At 44.8% G+C, this 14890-nt stretch overlaps 1 protein-coding gene across 4 annotated transcripts in view; it reads left to right on the top strand.

Annotated features, from left to right (window-relative positions):
• The window catches only part of FIBCD1 (fibrinogen C domain containing 1), a 122663-nt gene that overhangs the window by 18953 nt on the left and 88820 nt on the right, over window positions 1-14890 (top strand). Inside the window, exons 2-3 of one of the 4 annotated variants that reach the window (XM_088453481.1) lie at window positions 11401-11485; window positions 13271-13345. In XM_088453481.1, coding sequence (XP_088309607.1) covers window positions 13274-13345 — 72 coding nt within the window. In that variant the 5' untranslated portion in view covers window positions 11401-11485; window positions 13271-13273. Of the gene's footprint in view, window positions 1-11400; window positions 11486-11709; window positions 12176-13270; window positions 13346-14890 lie in introns of those variants that run through there. The other 3 variants (XM_088453479.1, XM_088453483.1, XM_088453482.1) reach the window with 3 other exon arrangements.

Genomic DNA, 14890 nt, shown 5'->3' with positions numbered 1-14890 from the left:
TATTGAAACTTGTGGGCCCCCCCCAAGCTGCATCATGGGAAATCTGATAGAATAAAATATAAATTTGGTTTATACATAGTGTAACAATGCTAGAACTGTTTTACTGTCGATATATCCGGCAGGTATCCTTATAGAACCCCGGCAAGGATGGCACTGTGTAGCGTCAGCAGCTATGTGTCGGTTGGAGGGCCTGTTAAAGTCCCATTCGAGATGTGATTGCAGCACAGTCAGAGCATAAGCTATGAATGCTTTGTCTCCGAATGAAGATTGCAGCAGCCGGAGGCCTCATGATTCAGCTTTTCCCTCTATAATTTACATGCATTAGATGCGGCACCAGTACTGTACTGTACTGTACTGTATGAATGGCAGAGGATAGGGTCCTTGCGGCCAGCCACCAAAGTGATTAACTCACTTATCCTTTCCCCAGCCAGGGAGCTTTGTACACTATCCTGATATTGCTGCCTGACCTTTAACCCTCTCACTGCCTCTGCCCCCTGCCCGTCGGACTTAACAATAGCAATAATCAGTAGCGTGTCACCACTGTGATTCTCTATTATGTCACCATTGAATGAACAAGACAATGTATTATTGCTGAAATCCACTGTACAGATTAACTGCTGCCCTGCTGCATTTAGGTAAAAGATATGTAATAATCTAATGGTAATACCCTTAAGTGTGTAAAGTGCGTACAACGAGGTACAATTTCTGTGTCTGGGGACGCTTCTACTGTTCTGTGATGAAAACTTACTGCGGGGGGCATGGGCAGCAGGAGGGGGTATGGCTATTACCCCTCAATCATGGATCGCACCATCAAACAGTTCAGGTCTATGGTGATAAGATTCCTGAGATATGCATGTGGGCGGTGATGGGGGCTCCCCTCCTCATAGACCGCGAATTCCCTGGGGAAGTGCCTACAATCCCGGGGGTGAAACTGCGAGGGAATACCCAAAAATTGTGAGACTCCCGCAGAGAGAGAGGCAACGCTTCCACTTGTCCGCTTCGGCAATTTTCCAGGCGTTTTTTACAGCGCAGACACCGGTGCCGACGTGGGACTCCGGAGAGGTAAGTATATTATGGGTGCGGGATGTGCCGGCAGTGTGTGGTCTGGTTATTTGCACAGTTGTCAGCTGTGATGTAGTATGTGAATTGCACAATGATCATTTCCGCTGAACGCTGGCTATTTTATTCATTGGTCCGTTTGTTTGTCCATCCGGTTATGCATTCGGACACCCCTGCACCTATTGGAATGAAACCAACGTCATGTGGTCCAGTTAAATCCTGGCCAAGTTTTAGGGGGGTTAGGGTCCCATTTGGACCTCCCGTCGGTGTACGCTGGGTAGAACTTTGACCCGGGGAGCCTGTTCTGGGCCTTCCACTAGATGGATTTGGATGAAAACTTCACAGATGGGTGGCAATTACCTGGGATGTCTAATGGAGTGGTTGGGGTCCTACTCAGACCTCACGGCGAAGTGTGCCGGGCAGAACTTTGACCCAGGGAGCCTGTTCTGAGCCTTCCACTGGATGGATTTGGATGACATCACACAATAAAACTTAATAACTTAAAGATTAAACTCTGGCAACGCCGGGTACTTCAACTAGTTTTTAAATAATTTTTAGTTTCCTATTTCTTATGGTGATTGACTTGCTCAGCACCACTTACCTTGTTTGCTATACCTTGTGCAATTCCCTGTATATGTTTTCCTTATATATGTGAGGAAGACCTGCTCCTTCATAGTAGGTGCAATCTCTAACATTAATAGTCTGCATGCAGTATGCATTGAGAATTACTAAGATGAGCATGTAACATTTAATACAATTTAATTGTACACGTTACAAACTATACTGAGCTGTGCGTCTGCCTGCAGAAGCCTATCCCGCCCACTGTTTCCGGAGCTGCCGTCATTAATAGCTGGACTTGCAGGCACCATCATGCTGGGAGCAATAGACCTGCCCTAAACAGGCATCCAATTTCCATCCACACACAAGGATCAGGCGTGGGAGCCGGCAAACGCGCCCAAGACACTCCCACGAGATGGAACAGTCCCGTGTGATAGGCTTAAATCTGCGAGTTTTGTCTGCATTTCCAATTGCCTCCGATTAGGAATCAGGCACTATGTGTGAGATACAGGTTGAGTCTCCCATATCCAAATATTCCGAAATACGGAATATTCTGAAATAAAGATTTTTTGGGGGGGCATGACAGATAATGAAACCTTTGATTGTTGATGGTTCAATGTACACAAACTTTGTCTAAGGCACAAATTATTAAAAATAATGTATAAAATGACCTACAGGCTGTGGGCCTGATTCAGACTCGCTCGTGAGCGCTGTGCGCTCGCAAGTGGGTCGATGGTGGCCCAGTGCGCATGCGCACGACGGAGCCGGCTCCGTCGTGCGCATGCATGAGACCTGGATAGCGACGGGCAATCCGTCGCTCCGGGTCTCGTACCAAAGGGGGCGTGCTGTCACTCAACATCAACCCTTTGGAGGGCGGGCAGGGGGCGTGGCTCCCCAGACGGAGGCGTTCCCATGGGAACACCTACTGTCTGGGGCCGGCCCCACTGATATCACAAGTGATGTCAGTGGGTGTGCTTTCGGCTCTGTTAGAGCCGAAAGCACTCTAGGGCTTGCGGCAACAAGACCCTACCACAAGGGTCTCGTCGCAAGTCCGATGGTCGCGATGCTCTTGACCATCGCGACCATCATCCTGGCCGCCCGCTATAGCTGTGGGTGGTCACCCACAGCTATGCGAGCGGCCAGGAGGCCGCTCTAAAAAAACAGAAGGACGGCCCTGATTCAGAGCGAGTGCTCTGTCAGAGCGTCCGGCTCTGAATCAGGGCTTGTGTGTATAGGGTGTTAATGAAACATAAATGAATTTCATTTCTATACACAAACTTTGTTTGAGCCACAAAATTATTGAATATATTGTATAAAATGACCTGCAGGCTGTGAGTATAAGGTGTATATAACACATACATGCATTATGTGTGTATTTTGGGGTCCCATTCTTCCCAAGATATCTCATTATTAAATGCAAATATTCCAAAATACGGAATATTCCGTTATCCAAAATATCCCTGGTCCCAAGCATTTTGGATATGGGAGACTCAATTTGTAGTACTAAATGTGCTTGGTGAGCAACCAAAAATAAATATATACGCACGCACACACTCCATACAGACACAACTGCACAAAATTAACCAGTAATGGGAAGGGACACAGATAGGAGGGCGCTTTTTCCCCAAACTTACTGCTTGGGTGGTTTAAAATCAGTGACTGCCATCATGGAAGGAAGTGAAGTTAAGCACTCCAGGGACTTGGAAGTAATAAGAATAAGGGTCCTGTTGGGATTCAAAACGTCGGAATAAATATATATATATATATATATATAAGAAGTCTGGCTGCAATTAATACAAAGACGACAAGAGACAGTGGCTCCTTATATACCGATGTTTCAATGCAGAGTGTACATTTTCTTCAGGGTGCGAATTTCATCCAGTCTCACCCGCTGGCTCATGGAGGGAACTGGTAATTATCAAACATTACGGAGAGTGTTGTTGGACTTTGTGTATGTTGATATATTATATTATATATATATATATATATATATATATATATATATATATATATATATAATATACAGCATCAGTCAAAAGTTTGGACACCTTCTCATTCAATGGTTTGTGTTTATTTCAATTATTTTCAACATAGTAGATTAATACTGAAGACATCAAAACTATGAAAGAACACATATAGCCCCCTTTTGCTTGGATGACAGCTTTGCACACTCTTGGCATTCTCTCAGTCAGCTTCATGAGGTATCTCCTGGAATGGTTTTCCAACAGTCTTGTAGGAGTTCCCAGAGGTGCTGAGCACTTGTTGGCTGCTTTTCCTTCACTCTGTGGTCCAACTCATCCCAAACCAACTCAATTGGGTTTAGGCTGGATGATTGTGGAGGCCAGGTCATCTGATGCAGCACTCCATCACTTTCCTACTTGGTCATGTAGCCCTTATATAGCCTGGAGGTGTGTTTGGGGTCATTGTCTTGTTGAAAAACAAATGATGGTCACAATAAGAGCAAACCAGATGGGATGGCATGGTGCTGCAGAATCCTGTGGTAGCCATGCTGGTTGTGTGCCATGAATTTTGAATAAATCACCAACAGTGTCACCAGCAAAGCACCCCCACACCATCACACCTCCTCCTTCATGCTTCACAGTGGGAACCACACATGCAGAAAGCATCCGCTCACCTTCTCTGCGTCTCACAAAGACACGGCGGTTGGAACCAAAAATCTCAAATTTGGACTCATCAGACCAAAGTACAGATTTCCAGTGGTCTAATGTCCATTCCTTGTGTTTCTTGGCCCAAACAATTATCTTCTTTTTGTTGTTCTTCCTCAGTAGTGGCTTCATCGTAGCAATATGACTATGAAGGCCTGATTCACGCAGTCTCCTCTGAACAGTTAATGTTGAGATTTGTCTGTTACTTGAACTCTGTGAAGACTTTATGTGGTCTCTAATCTGAGGTGCTGTTAAGTAGCGGTTTCTGAGGCTGGTAACTCTAATGAACTTATCTTCTGCAGCAGAGGTAACTCTTGGTCTTCCTTTCCTGGAGCAGTCCTCATGAGAGCCAGTTTCATCATAGCATTTGATGGTTTTTACAACTGCACTTGAGGATACACTCAAAGTTCTTAAAATTTTCCGTATCGACTGACTTTCATGCCTTAAATTAATGATGGACTGTTGTTTCTCTTTACTGAGTTGAGTGGTTGGTGACATAATATGTATTACAACAGTAGTCAAATAGTGGTGTCCACTGTGTACTAACCCTACTTCTGCACAACACAACCGATGGTCTCAAACACTTTAAGAAGGAAAGTAATTCCACAGATTGACTCTTGACAAGGCACACCTGTTAATTCACAACCATTCCAGGAGACACCTCATGAAGCTGACTGAGAGAATGCCAAGTGTGTGCAAATCTGTCATCAAAGCAAAAGGGGGCTACTTTGTGGAATCTAAAATATAAAACATATTTTGATTTGTTTAACACTTTTTTTGTTTACAACATAATTCCATATGTTTTATTTCATAGTTTTGATGTCTTCAGTATTAATCTACTATGTTGAAAATAATTTAAATAAACAAAAACTATTTAATGAGAAGGTGTGTCCTTTTGACTCGTACTGTATATATATATATATATATATATATATATATATATATATACATACACGAGATTGGAAAGTACTGAGACTGTCTCTGTTTTTCTGTCCCACAGGTAGATGTGGCAACGCTATGCTGGTTATTGTGAAGCTCATACATCGATGTGTCTGAACCTGCTGGTGGACTGCCATAGGGTCTATTCATGATGTTACTTATCGGACCCCGATAATTAACATTCTGACTTGCCGCGGCTACCGGAGCAATTCATCATTGCTCCGGCGCAGTGACAGCTGATGCGATATCAGCTGTTCCCGCGAAACGCTTCACTGCTCCTACAGGTCACGCATGCGCACAAGCGCCCCGACTTTTGGCGGAAGGAGCCGGACAGGGGTGGAGGGATCCAAAAGGATCCCTCATCACAACCCAGACCTCCTTCCCATAGGGAAGGAGCGGGTTGCGATGCCAGAGTAGCAGCATTCGCCATCTGAAGATGGCGAATGCTCCCACAGTCAAGCTCCGAAAATATTATATTTTCGGAGCTTGATGAATTCTGTCCCCATACTAGTGTATTGGGACAGCGGGCCATTCTGCAAGAGGAAGGTACAGTAAGCAGGATATATCTGTGATACTAGTGTATGGGGACAGCGGGCCAATCCGCTAGAGAAAGGTAAGTAGGAGATATATCTGTGATACTAGTGTATGGGGACGGCGGGCCAATCCGCTAGAGAAAGGTAAGCAGGAGATATCTGTGATACCAGTGTATGGGGACGGCGGGCCAATCCGCTAGAGAAAGGTAAGCAGGAGATATCTGTGATACTAGTGTATGGGACAGCGGGCCAATCCGCTAGAGAAAGGTAAGCAGGAGATATCTGTGATACTAGTGTATGGGGACAGCGGGCCAATCTGCTAGAGAAAGGTAAGCAGGAGATATCTGTGATACCAGTGTATGGGGACAGCGGGCCAATCCGCTAGAGAAAGGTAAGCAGGAGATATCTGTGATACTAGTGTATGGGGGACGGCGGGCCAATCCGCTAGAGAAAGGTAAGCAGGAGATATCTGTGATACTAGTGTATGGGGACGGCGGGCCAATCCGCTAGAGAAAGGTAAGCAGGAGATATCTGTGATACTAGTGTATGGGGACGGCGGGCCAATCCGCTAGAGAAAGGTAAGCAGGAGATATCTGTGATTCCAGTGTATGGGGACAGCTGGCCAATCCGCTAGAGAAAGGTAAGCAGCAGATATCTGTGATACTAGTGTATGGGGACAGCGGGCCAATCCGCTAGAGAAAGGTAAGCAGGAGATATCTGTGATACCAGTGTATGGGGACGGCGGGCCAATCCGCTAGAGAAAGGTAAGCAGGAGATATCTGTGATACTGTGATACTAGTGTATGGGGACAGCTGGCCAATCCGCTAGAGAAAGGTAAGCAGGAGATATCTGTGATACTAGTGTATGGGGACGGCGGGCCTATCCACTAGAGAAAGGTAAGCAGGAGATATCTGTGATACTAGTGTATGGGGATGGCGGGCCAGTCCGCTAGAGAAAGGTAAGCAGGAGATATCTGAGATACTAGTGTATGGGGACAGCGGGCCAATCCGCTAGAGAAAGGTAAGCAGGAGATATCTGTGATACTAGTGTATGGGGACAGCTGGCCAATCCGCTAGAGAAAGGTAAGCAGGAGATATCTGTGATACTAGTGTATGGGGACAGTGGGCCAATCCGCTAGAGAAAGGTAAGCAGAAGATATCTGTGATACTAGTGTATGGGGACAGCGGGCCAATCCGCTAGAGAAAGGTAAGCAGGAGATATCTGTGATACTGGTGTATGGGGACGGCGGGCCAATCCGCTAGAGAAAGGTAAGCAGGAGATATCTGTGATACTAGTGTATGGAGACAGCGGGCCAATCCGCTAAGAGAAAGGTAAGCAGGAGATATCTGTAATACTAGTGTATGGGGACAGCGGACCAATCCGCTAGAGAAAGGTAAGCAGGAGATATCTGTGATACTAGTGTATGGGGACAGTGGACCAATCCGCTAGAGAAAGGTAAGCAGGAGATATCTGTGATACTAGTGTATGGGGCCAACGGGCCAATCCGCTAGAGAAAGGTAAGCAGGAGATATCTGTGATACTAGTGTATGGGGACAGCGGGCCAATCCGCTAAGAGAACGGTAAGCGGATGTTTTTATATGTTTTTGTAACGTTCTTTGCCTAGTATGTGTAGAAATAAACTGTCATTATTTTTATCTTAATTTATGGTGGTATTTAAATTATTGATTTTATTTTATGTACGGTTCAAGTACTTTTTCACACATTGTACCTATTTATACACTTCTTTTACACTTAAGTTGTTTATGTAAATATATATGTTTGTAGATGAAAAACACATGAGTCATTCTGACCAATCATATGAAAACTTATTTTTCTTTATTTATTGGTATTCTAGTAATGTGAAATGACACCGGGAAAAAGTATTGAACACGCTTACTGAAATGTATTTAATACTTTGTACAAAAGCCTTAGTTGGTAATGACAGCTGCAAGATGCCTCCTGTATGGAGAAACTAGTCGCATGCATTGCTCAGGTGTGATTTTGGCCCATTGTTCCACACAAACAGTCTGCGAATCTTGAGGGTTCCGTTGGCCTCTTCTATGAACTCTGGGCCTGATTCAGACCCACTCGCGAGCGGCTGTCCGCTCGCAAGTGGGTCGATGGTCCGCACTGAGCATGCGCACGACGGAGGGAGCTCCGTCGTGCGCATGCGCCAGACGCGACGAGCGAAGGACTTTCCTTCGCTCGTTGTGTCTGATCAAAGGGGGCGTGCTGTCGATGTTGATTGACAGCACGCCCCCTTTGGTGGGCGTGCCGGGGGCGTGCCTCCCTGACGGGGGCGTTCCCAAGGGAACGCCTCCCGTCAGAAGCCGGCCCACTGACATCACTAGTGATGTCAGTGGGAGTGATTTTGGCTCTGATAGAGCCAAAATCACTCCGGGCCTTGCGGTTGAAAACCTCAACCGCAGGTTCCGGCTCGCAGTTTCGATGGTCGCGATGGTCACGACCATCGTGGCCATCAAACTGCACACTCGTATAGGCTGTGGGTGGTGACCCACAGCTATACGAGCGTCCAGGAGGACGCTCCATAATTATGGAGGGCGGCCCTCATTCAGAGCGTGCGCTCTGCTCAGAACGTACGGCTCTGAATGAGGGCCTCTGATCTTTAGTTCTTTCCATAGATTTTCAATTGGATTCAAGTCAGGTTATTGGCTGGGCCATTCTAGCAGCTTTATTTTCTTTCCCTGAAACCAATTGAGAATGTCCTTGGTTGTGTGTTTCAGGATCATTGTCTTGCTGAAATGTCCACTCTTGTTTCATCTTCAGCATCCTGGTAGCAGCAGATTTTTATCAAGAATGTCTTGGTATATACGAAGTATGCCAGTACCGTATGCTGAAAAACAGCCCCACACCATGATGTTCCCAACCTCAAAACTTCACTGTTGGTATGGTGTGTTTGGGATGATGTGTAGTGCCATTTCTCCTCCAAAGAGTTAAATTTTGGTCTCATCTGACCAGACTATATTCTCCCAGTATTTCACAGACTTGTCCAAATATTGTGCAGCAAACTTTAAACGAGCTTCGACATGCTTTTTCTTCAGCAATGGAGTCTTGCGTGGGGAGCGTGCATACAGGCCATGGCGGTTGAGAGCATTACTTATTGTTTTCTTTGAAACAATTGTACCTGCTAATTCCAGGTCTTTCTGAAGCTCTTGCACATATGGTTCTTGGCTCTTGGACAACTCTTCTGATAATTCTATTCACTCCTCTGTCAGAAATCTTGCGAGGAGCACCTGGTCGTAGCCGGTTTATGGTGAAATTATGTTCTTTCCACTTCTAGATTATGGCCCCAACAGTGCTCACCGGAACATTCAGAAGTTTAGAAATCCTCTGTAACCAATGCCATCAGTATGTTTTGCAACAATAAGGTTGTGAAGGTCTTGAGAGAGCTCATTGCTTTTACCCATCATGAGATGTTTCTTGTGCGGCACCTTGGTAATGAGACACCTTTTTATAGGCCATCAGTTGGGACTGAACCAGATTATATTAATTTGCACTGACAAGGGGCAGGATTGCTTTCTAATTACTGATACATTTCAGCTGGTATCTTGGCTTTCCATGCCTTTTTCTTCTTATGTTCAATATTTTTCCCTGTGTCATTTCACATCATTATACATAACTTAATTTATGGACATCTATGGTTTGATTTCTTAGCATGTAAGCAGTAATGGGCACTAACTTAAAATTAAATCCATAATAGAAAAGCCAGCAGGTATTTTTATTACTCACAGGTACAGCTAATAAGAGTTGATGTTTTCATACATGAGGACCTTTCTCAAGACAAGTTATATGAAATTTGGTAATTGCCCTTTATTAGAATTACAGATTTACTTTTTGGTCTGTGGCGGATCACCACCCTGGTGTAAACATACTGTATGTGGTAGTAAGTGAGTGCAGTCTGCTTTCGGAATGAATGTATATATACAAATGTCCTATGTTTGCACTATATTTGACAATATTTACACAATCAAAGAAAATGCACAATATACAGATTAGCAGCTTCCCTAGGGTTGGTCCTTTGTTGGTCAAAAGAACCCAAATGTCCGAAAACCAATGCACAAAATAGTTCCCTGGGAGTGCTTGTTATAAATATTGTCCAGTGGTGCGCCCCACTTTTTTCAAAGGCAGTTATATCTCCTTTCATAACGTGTAGGTTTCTGGGTAGGCAGGATGGTTATGTCGTCTTCTGAAATAGAACCCCTGCACCAACATTACCCGACAAATAGTAATCAGCCTTTCAGTCTTTGTAAAACCAATAAAATGTGTTTATAAAAAAGTTTGAAACTCTGTTCTTAAGCCGCGTATCCATTTGGCAATTTTAAAGAGCGATTGGACGATTACGACATCGTAATCGTTCAATCGCTCATTAATCGTGCACAAATCGCTCACTATAATGTCGGAAACAACCAGCGATGCACGCTCCCGCTGGCTGTTTCCGACATCAATCATCGCCTGAACATGCTGGTCAGTCTGCCGATAACGACAGATTGACCATGTTCAGGGATGAGGGAGGGTGCCTACACTGAACGACATATCGTTAGTGTAGGCACTACAGGGGATCAGGAATGACTGTACGATTACGATGTCGTAATCGTACTGTCTTTCCATAGTCGGGTAGTGGATGCGCACCTTTACAACAACAGTAATACAGCTTTCTGCTGAAATCCCTTCTAATTTCAAAACACCCAACGCGTTTCGTCAATATTTTGACTTCACTATCCTATTTTTCAGCAGCTGCAGAGGATGTATGACTAATGCATTAACATACTGCTTTTAATAGCCTGATAACCCCCGTTTTCCAGCTGCTACAGATATATCGCAAATCTGCATGGATTAATTTCACTGAAGGGTCCGATAAAATGGCATCTTTCAAATATCCTTCATAAAATGGCACAGTAGTTTCTGCAGCAATCCCTCTGTGTCTGATTATGTGTCCTGGACTTTCTACATTACTTGGATGGGGGGGGGGGAGATACTAACAATTATTTGCGCCTCGCATTGTCTACTGAGCCTTAGGAAGCCCCAGCAAGCTGCAGAGGAGTAGAAATATCCCCTCGTCTCTGCACTTTGTCTTGGGGACCCTGAGCACCCTACACATGGCGCCTAGCCCACCTGTATGACAAGGAGCACACAGTCACACAGGTCTGGGCTTCCTGGCTACATTAACAAACCAAATTTGCAAACCTTGGTAAACTTAAACTGACCAGACTCCAAAACCCCAGACACAAACACCACCCTCCCCACACTCGGTGGCATTAAATTATCACTACCAGCCTAATATATCACCTAGGGGTATTGGGGTTCCTGGTCTGAGATATTAATAATAGAACACCTATGTGAAGTCATCTGTTCTGTATAGGAGGAGGGTATCTGATAACAGCCTTGTAGAGCAATATTTAACTCATTTGGATCTAGAGATGAATTGAGAAAAGTGCCACGGAAATCACTGGGTAGGGGTTCCAGAAATGGGGGGGGGCTGTCAGTGGGGAGACGTGGATATATACAACTTCACTGACTAATAGTGCTGTAATCGACAAATCTATGAGACCTTTCTATCTAGTATCCAGCTTTAAACTCATCACAGCACTGCCCCCTACCCATTCTAAGCTGCATCTTTCTAACAGGCAGTGAGGAGAAACCTGGCTGGGACAGGCAGGGTGATGGAGACATCTCTTCCTCTGTCTATATCTTCTGAGTGTATTTAGGAAGGTAAGTGCCCGTCCAGAGTCTATCATTCCTGTCTGGCTACGTCTCTATCTGTCCTGCATCCCTCCCCTCCTCTCTCTCTCTCTCCCTGCTGGTGCCTGTATGGAATAGATTCAGGGCTGTCCCCAGTCTTTGCATATGCAGCAGCAGTAGAGTTGTGTTGGGGGGGGGGGAGAGCAGCCTGTGTTGGAGTTTTCTACATGAGCAGATCTGTGGGGGCTGCAGACTGGAGCTGGATGGGAGCTCCTGTTCCTGCTCATTAGACTTCCACAGAAAAGCAGATTAAAGATTTGTGAATTAGCAGCTGAGGCTGCTTTAGGCAGATTAAATAGAGGAGAGAAGAAAAAAAAAAAAAAAGGAGAAGTTGAAGCTGGCGGAGAGAGAGAAAGGTGTGCTGGGGAGAGAAGAAAGGGACTTAAAATAAGAATAGGGGGAGAAGGGACAGGAGGACTATGCAGGGAGAGAGCAGGAGGGAGTAGGGAAGAGGGGAACCACTCACCACAAATGGAATGTTGCAGAATATAAGGATGGAGGTGAAGATATAGAGATCAGAAAGAGACAGGCTGGACAGTCTTATCTCAGGTGTCCCATCTGCTAGACCACAGCCAGACGGTGCAGGTGGGATAGAGAATTGGGATTAGTATCATAAGAGTTCACCATACTGATCCTGCATGGGGAGCATGAGAAATTCAGGTGAGAACTCAAATCTATCTACCTATCTCATATCTATCTATCTATCTCATATCTATCTATCTATCTATCATCTCATATCTATCTATCTAATATCTATCTATCATCTCATATCCATCTAATTTTTTTTTTCAATGACTTCCCATATATGTATTTCTCACGCTATTGCCTTCAGTAGTATATGCCTTACTCTAACTATATATAGCTTATTAGGTTTTGAGTGTGTGTGGTACCCACCTCACTGCTGGCACCGTCTCTGTATTATTACTGAGGTACAAGGCACAGGGTGTGCAGCTGGATCCGTATTATGAATAAATATACAGTGTGTGTGTGTGTGATTACTGGAGATATATGGCATCTCATAAAAGGACTGTCGCTTTTTGATTAGTGAGGTATATGTGTTGTGTTTTACTCCGGTCTATCGATTTGGAGATGCAGAGCACTCATGTTGCTGGGCACATCTGCTGGAGTGATAATGGGTTATCTGTCCAGTAGGATGTATGTGTGCTATATATATTTAATATAGCTTGTGTGTACAGAGAGCTACCGTAGGTATGTAACATGCACTGGTTTAGGCAGAAATGCCAATATATTCATATGCATATTTAGTTATGCAGTGGTTGGCTACAGCGCCTGGCAAAGGCTAGAGTTTATAATATTTAAGGGCATACTATCATATTGCGGGCAAGTAGTGTTTACATTTAGTGTCATTATGGTTGTAGCCGAGCAAATGTTGTAGCATCATTAGTAAGCAAATGGCTAATGCTTAATCATGAGCACTGGGTACGTACAGTATTTATCCTGGGATCTATGTATACACTAGCAAGCTGACAGCGCATTTGTATGCAAGTGCAGTTTATAGCGTCAACATCAATCTGGGTCTATGTATGAGTTACAAATATGACACGTGCTGTAATGAGACTACATTACAGCATCCTGGTGCACTTTAATAACACCGATATTAACTGTAGTTTAATTGTCACATACATATTTGATCCCCCCCCCCGAAACCAGTAACAACACTTTATTGTATGTAAAATTAAATATATATATTTTTTCTAGATTTATGATTGATTATTATGTTGATTGTTTCGACAGAAGATGGGCAGTGATCGGTGGAAAAATATCGGCGGTTCCACACAGATGGAGGACACGGTGCAGGAAAAGTCACAGGTGCGCAAGTCACCCAAAATATGTTTAAATTTGAATTATTGTTTATTTACCACAAACCCCTCTGCTGTAACAGTTTTTAATTTTTATAACACGGTTAATATATGGCGCTTTGGGTGCGTAACTTGACGTCGCTGTCACCAACAGTGCCGGTCACATCTGCGAGAGGCTTACATGTGGTAAAACGGAAGGGGTTAATGCAGTTTGCCGCTGGAAATGACTGACAGCAGCCATGTTTGCACATCACACAGTCCTATTAATGCACACAGTCGTCTCATACATTGACTACATTATGCCACAGAAATCAAACAACAGTGGAAACAAAATTCTATTCAAAGGGAATTATTGCAGAGTTTGTGGGAAGCCGATATGAACAGACACATAAAGGCAGATAGTGGGAGATGTACTGAGACCCATTCTGATGATGGATCATACATTAGGGCCCTGCCAGGATTACCCGAAAACATTTTTTTTACAAATGGGTGTGAAGGGGATGTAGGATGTAGCTCAGACTTCTGAAGGGAGATAAGAGTGAAGGGAGCGCTGAATAAGTTGTATGTGGTGTAGAGGAGACAAGATGACTACTTGTATGAATACATTTTATGTGGTCAGGGGCGCCGAGAGGGGGAGGAGCGGGTAATAATTACCCTGGCCCGGGCTTGATGGAGGGACCCAGCGGGGGCCCGGGCTTGATGGAGGGACCCAGCGGGGGCCCGGGCTTGATGGAGGGACCCAGCGGGGGCCCGGGTCTGCAACCCTCCACCCTTTAACTGATCAGCAGCAGCAGTCTCCTCTGGCTGTGGGAGGGGGGAGCAATGACACTGATTGCGCCCCCTCCTCTTCCCTGGACTTACCACTGGCTGAAGGGCAGACGGCGCTCTGTATGGAGTGTTTGCGGCGCAGCGAACATTCATTTTTAAAAATGTTTTAAAGGAGGCGTGGTCACACTTGCTTACTTTAGGTCACGCGCCCCAGCAAGACTGTCTACTGTCCTGTATGTGGTGTAGATGATACAAGATGGCTACTTGTATGAATAAAGGGGCTCATACATCAGCAATCACAAAAGAACAATTCACAGATCCTGTGATCCACCAATCTGCGCCCATGCATTACAGATATGTTTCAGTGATTGGCAGATCTTTTTCAGAAAAGACAGATCTGACGATCTTGAAAGGCTCCATCATTTTACTAGTGATGGTCATTGTTACCATACAATAGCAATCTACAGCTCTGATTGGTCAGTGAAATCCAACATGTTGGTCAACCTGATATTGCGATTCCAATCACTTTTTGGTCAGAATCGGCGCTTGCTATACCCCATACATTGTCGATATTTTACTCCAGTCATCTGCAAAACGGGGAATTATTCCAATTCATCGCAGATGTATGGAGGCCTTAAGTCAGGGGCGTATCTATAATAGGTGTAGGGTGTGTGGGGGGACACGCACACCGGACACCCTGCACCCATATAATCTTATACTTACCTGTCCATAGTCTCCAGAGTGCTGCTCTGCAGCACTTAGCCATTTTCCCGGTGACTCGCGCATG

The sequence above is a fragment of the Taudactylus pleione genome, unplaced genomic scaffold (genome assembly GCF_031769625.1).
Source record: "Taudactylus pleione unplaced genomic scaffold, aTauple2 ptg000579l, whole genome shotgun sequence".
NCBI lineage: Eukaryota > Metazoa > Chordata > Amphibia > Anura > Myobatrachidae > Taudactylus > Taudactylus pleione.
The sequence above is the reverse complement of the archived record's forward strand: the minus strand, read 5'-3'. Positions and strand labels throughout refer to the sequence as shown.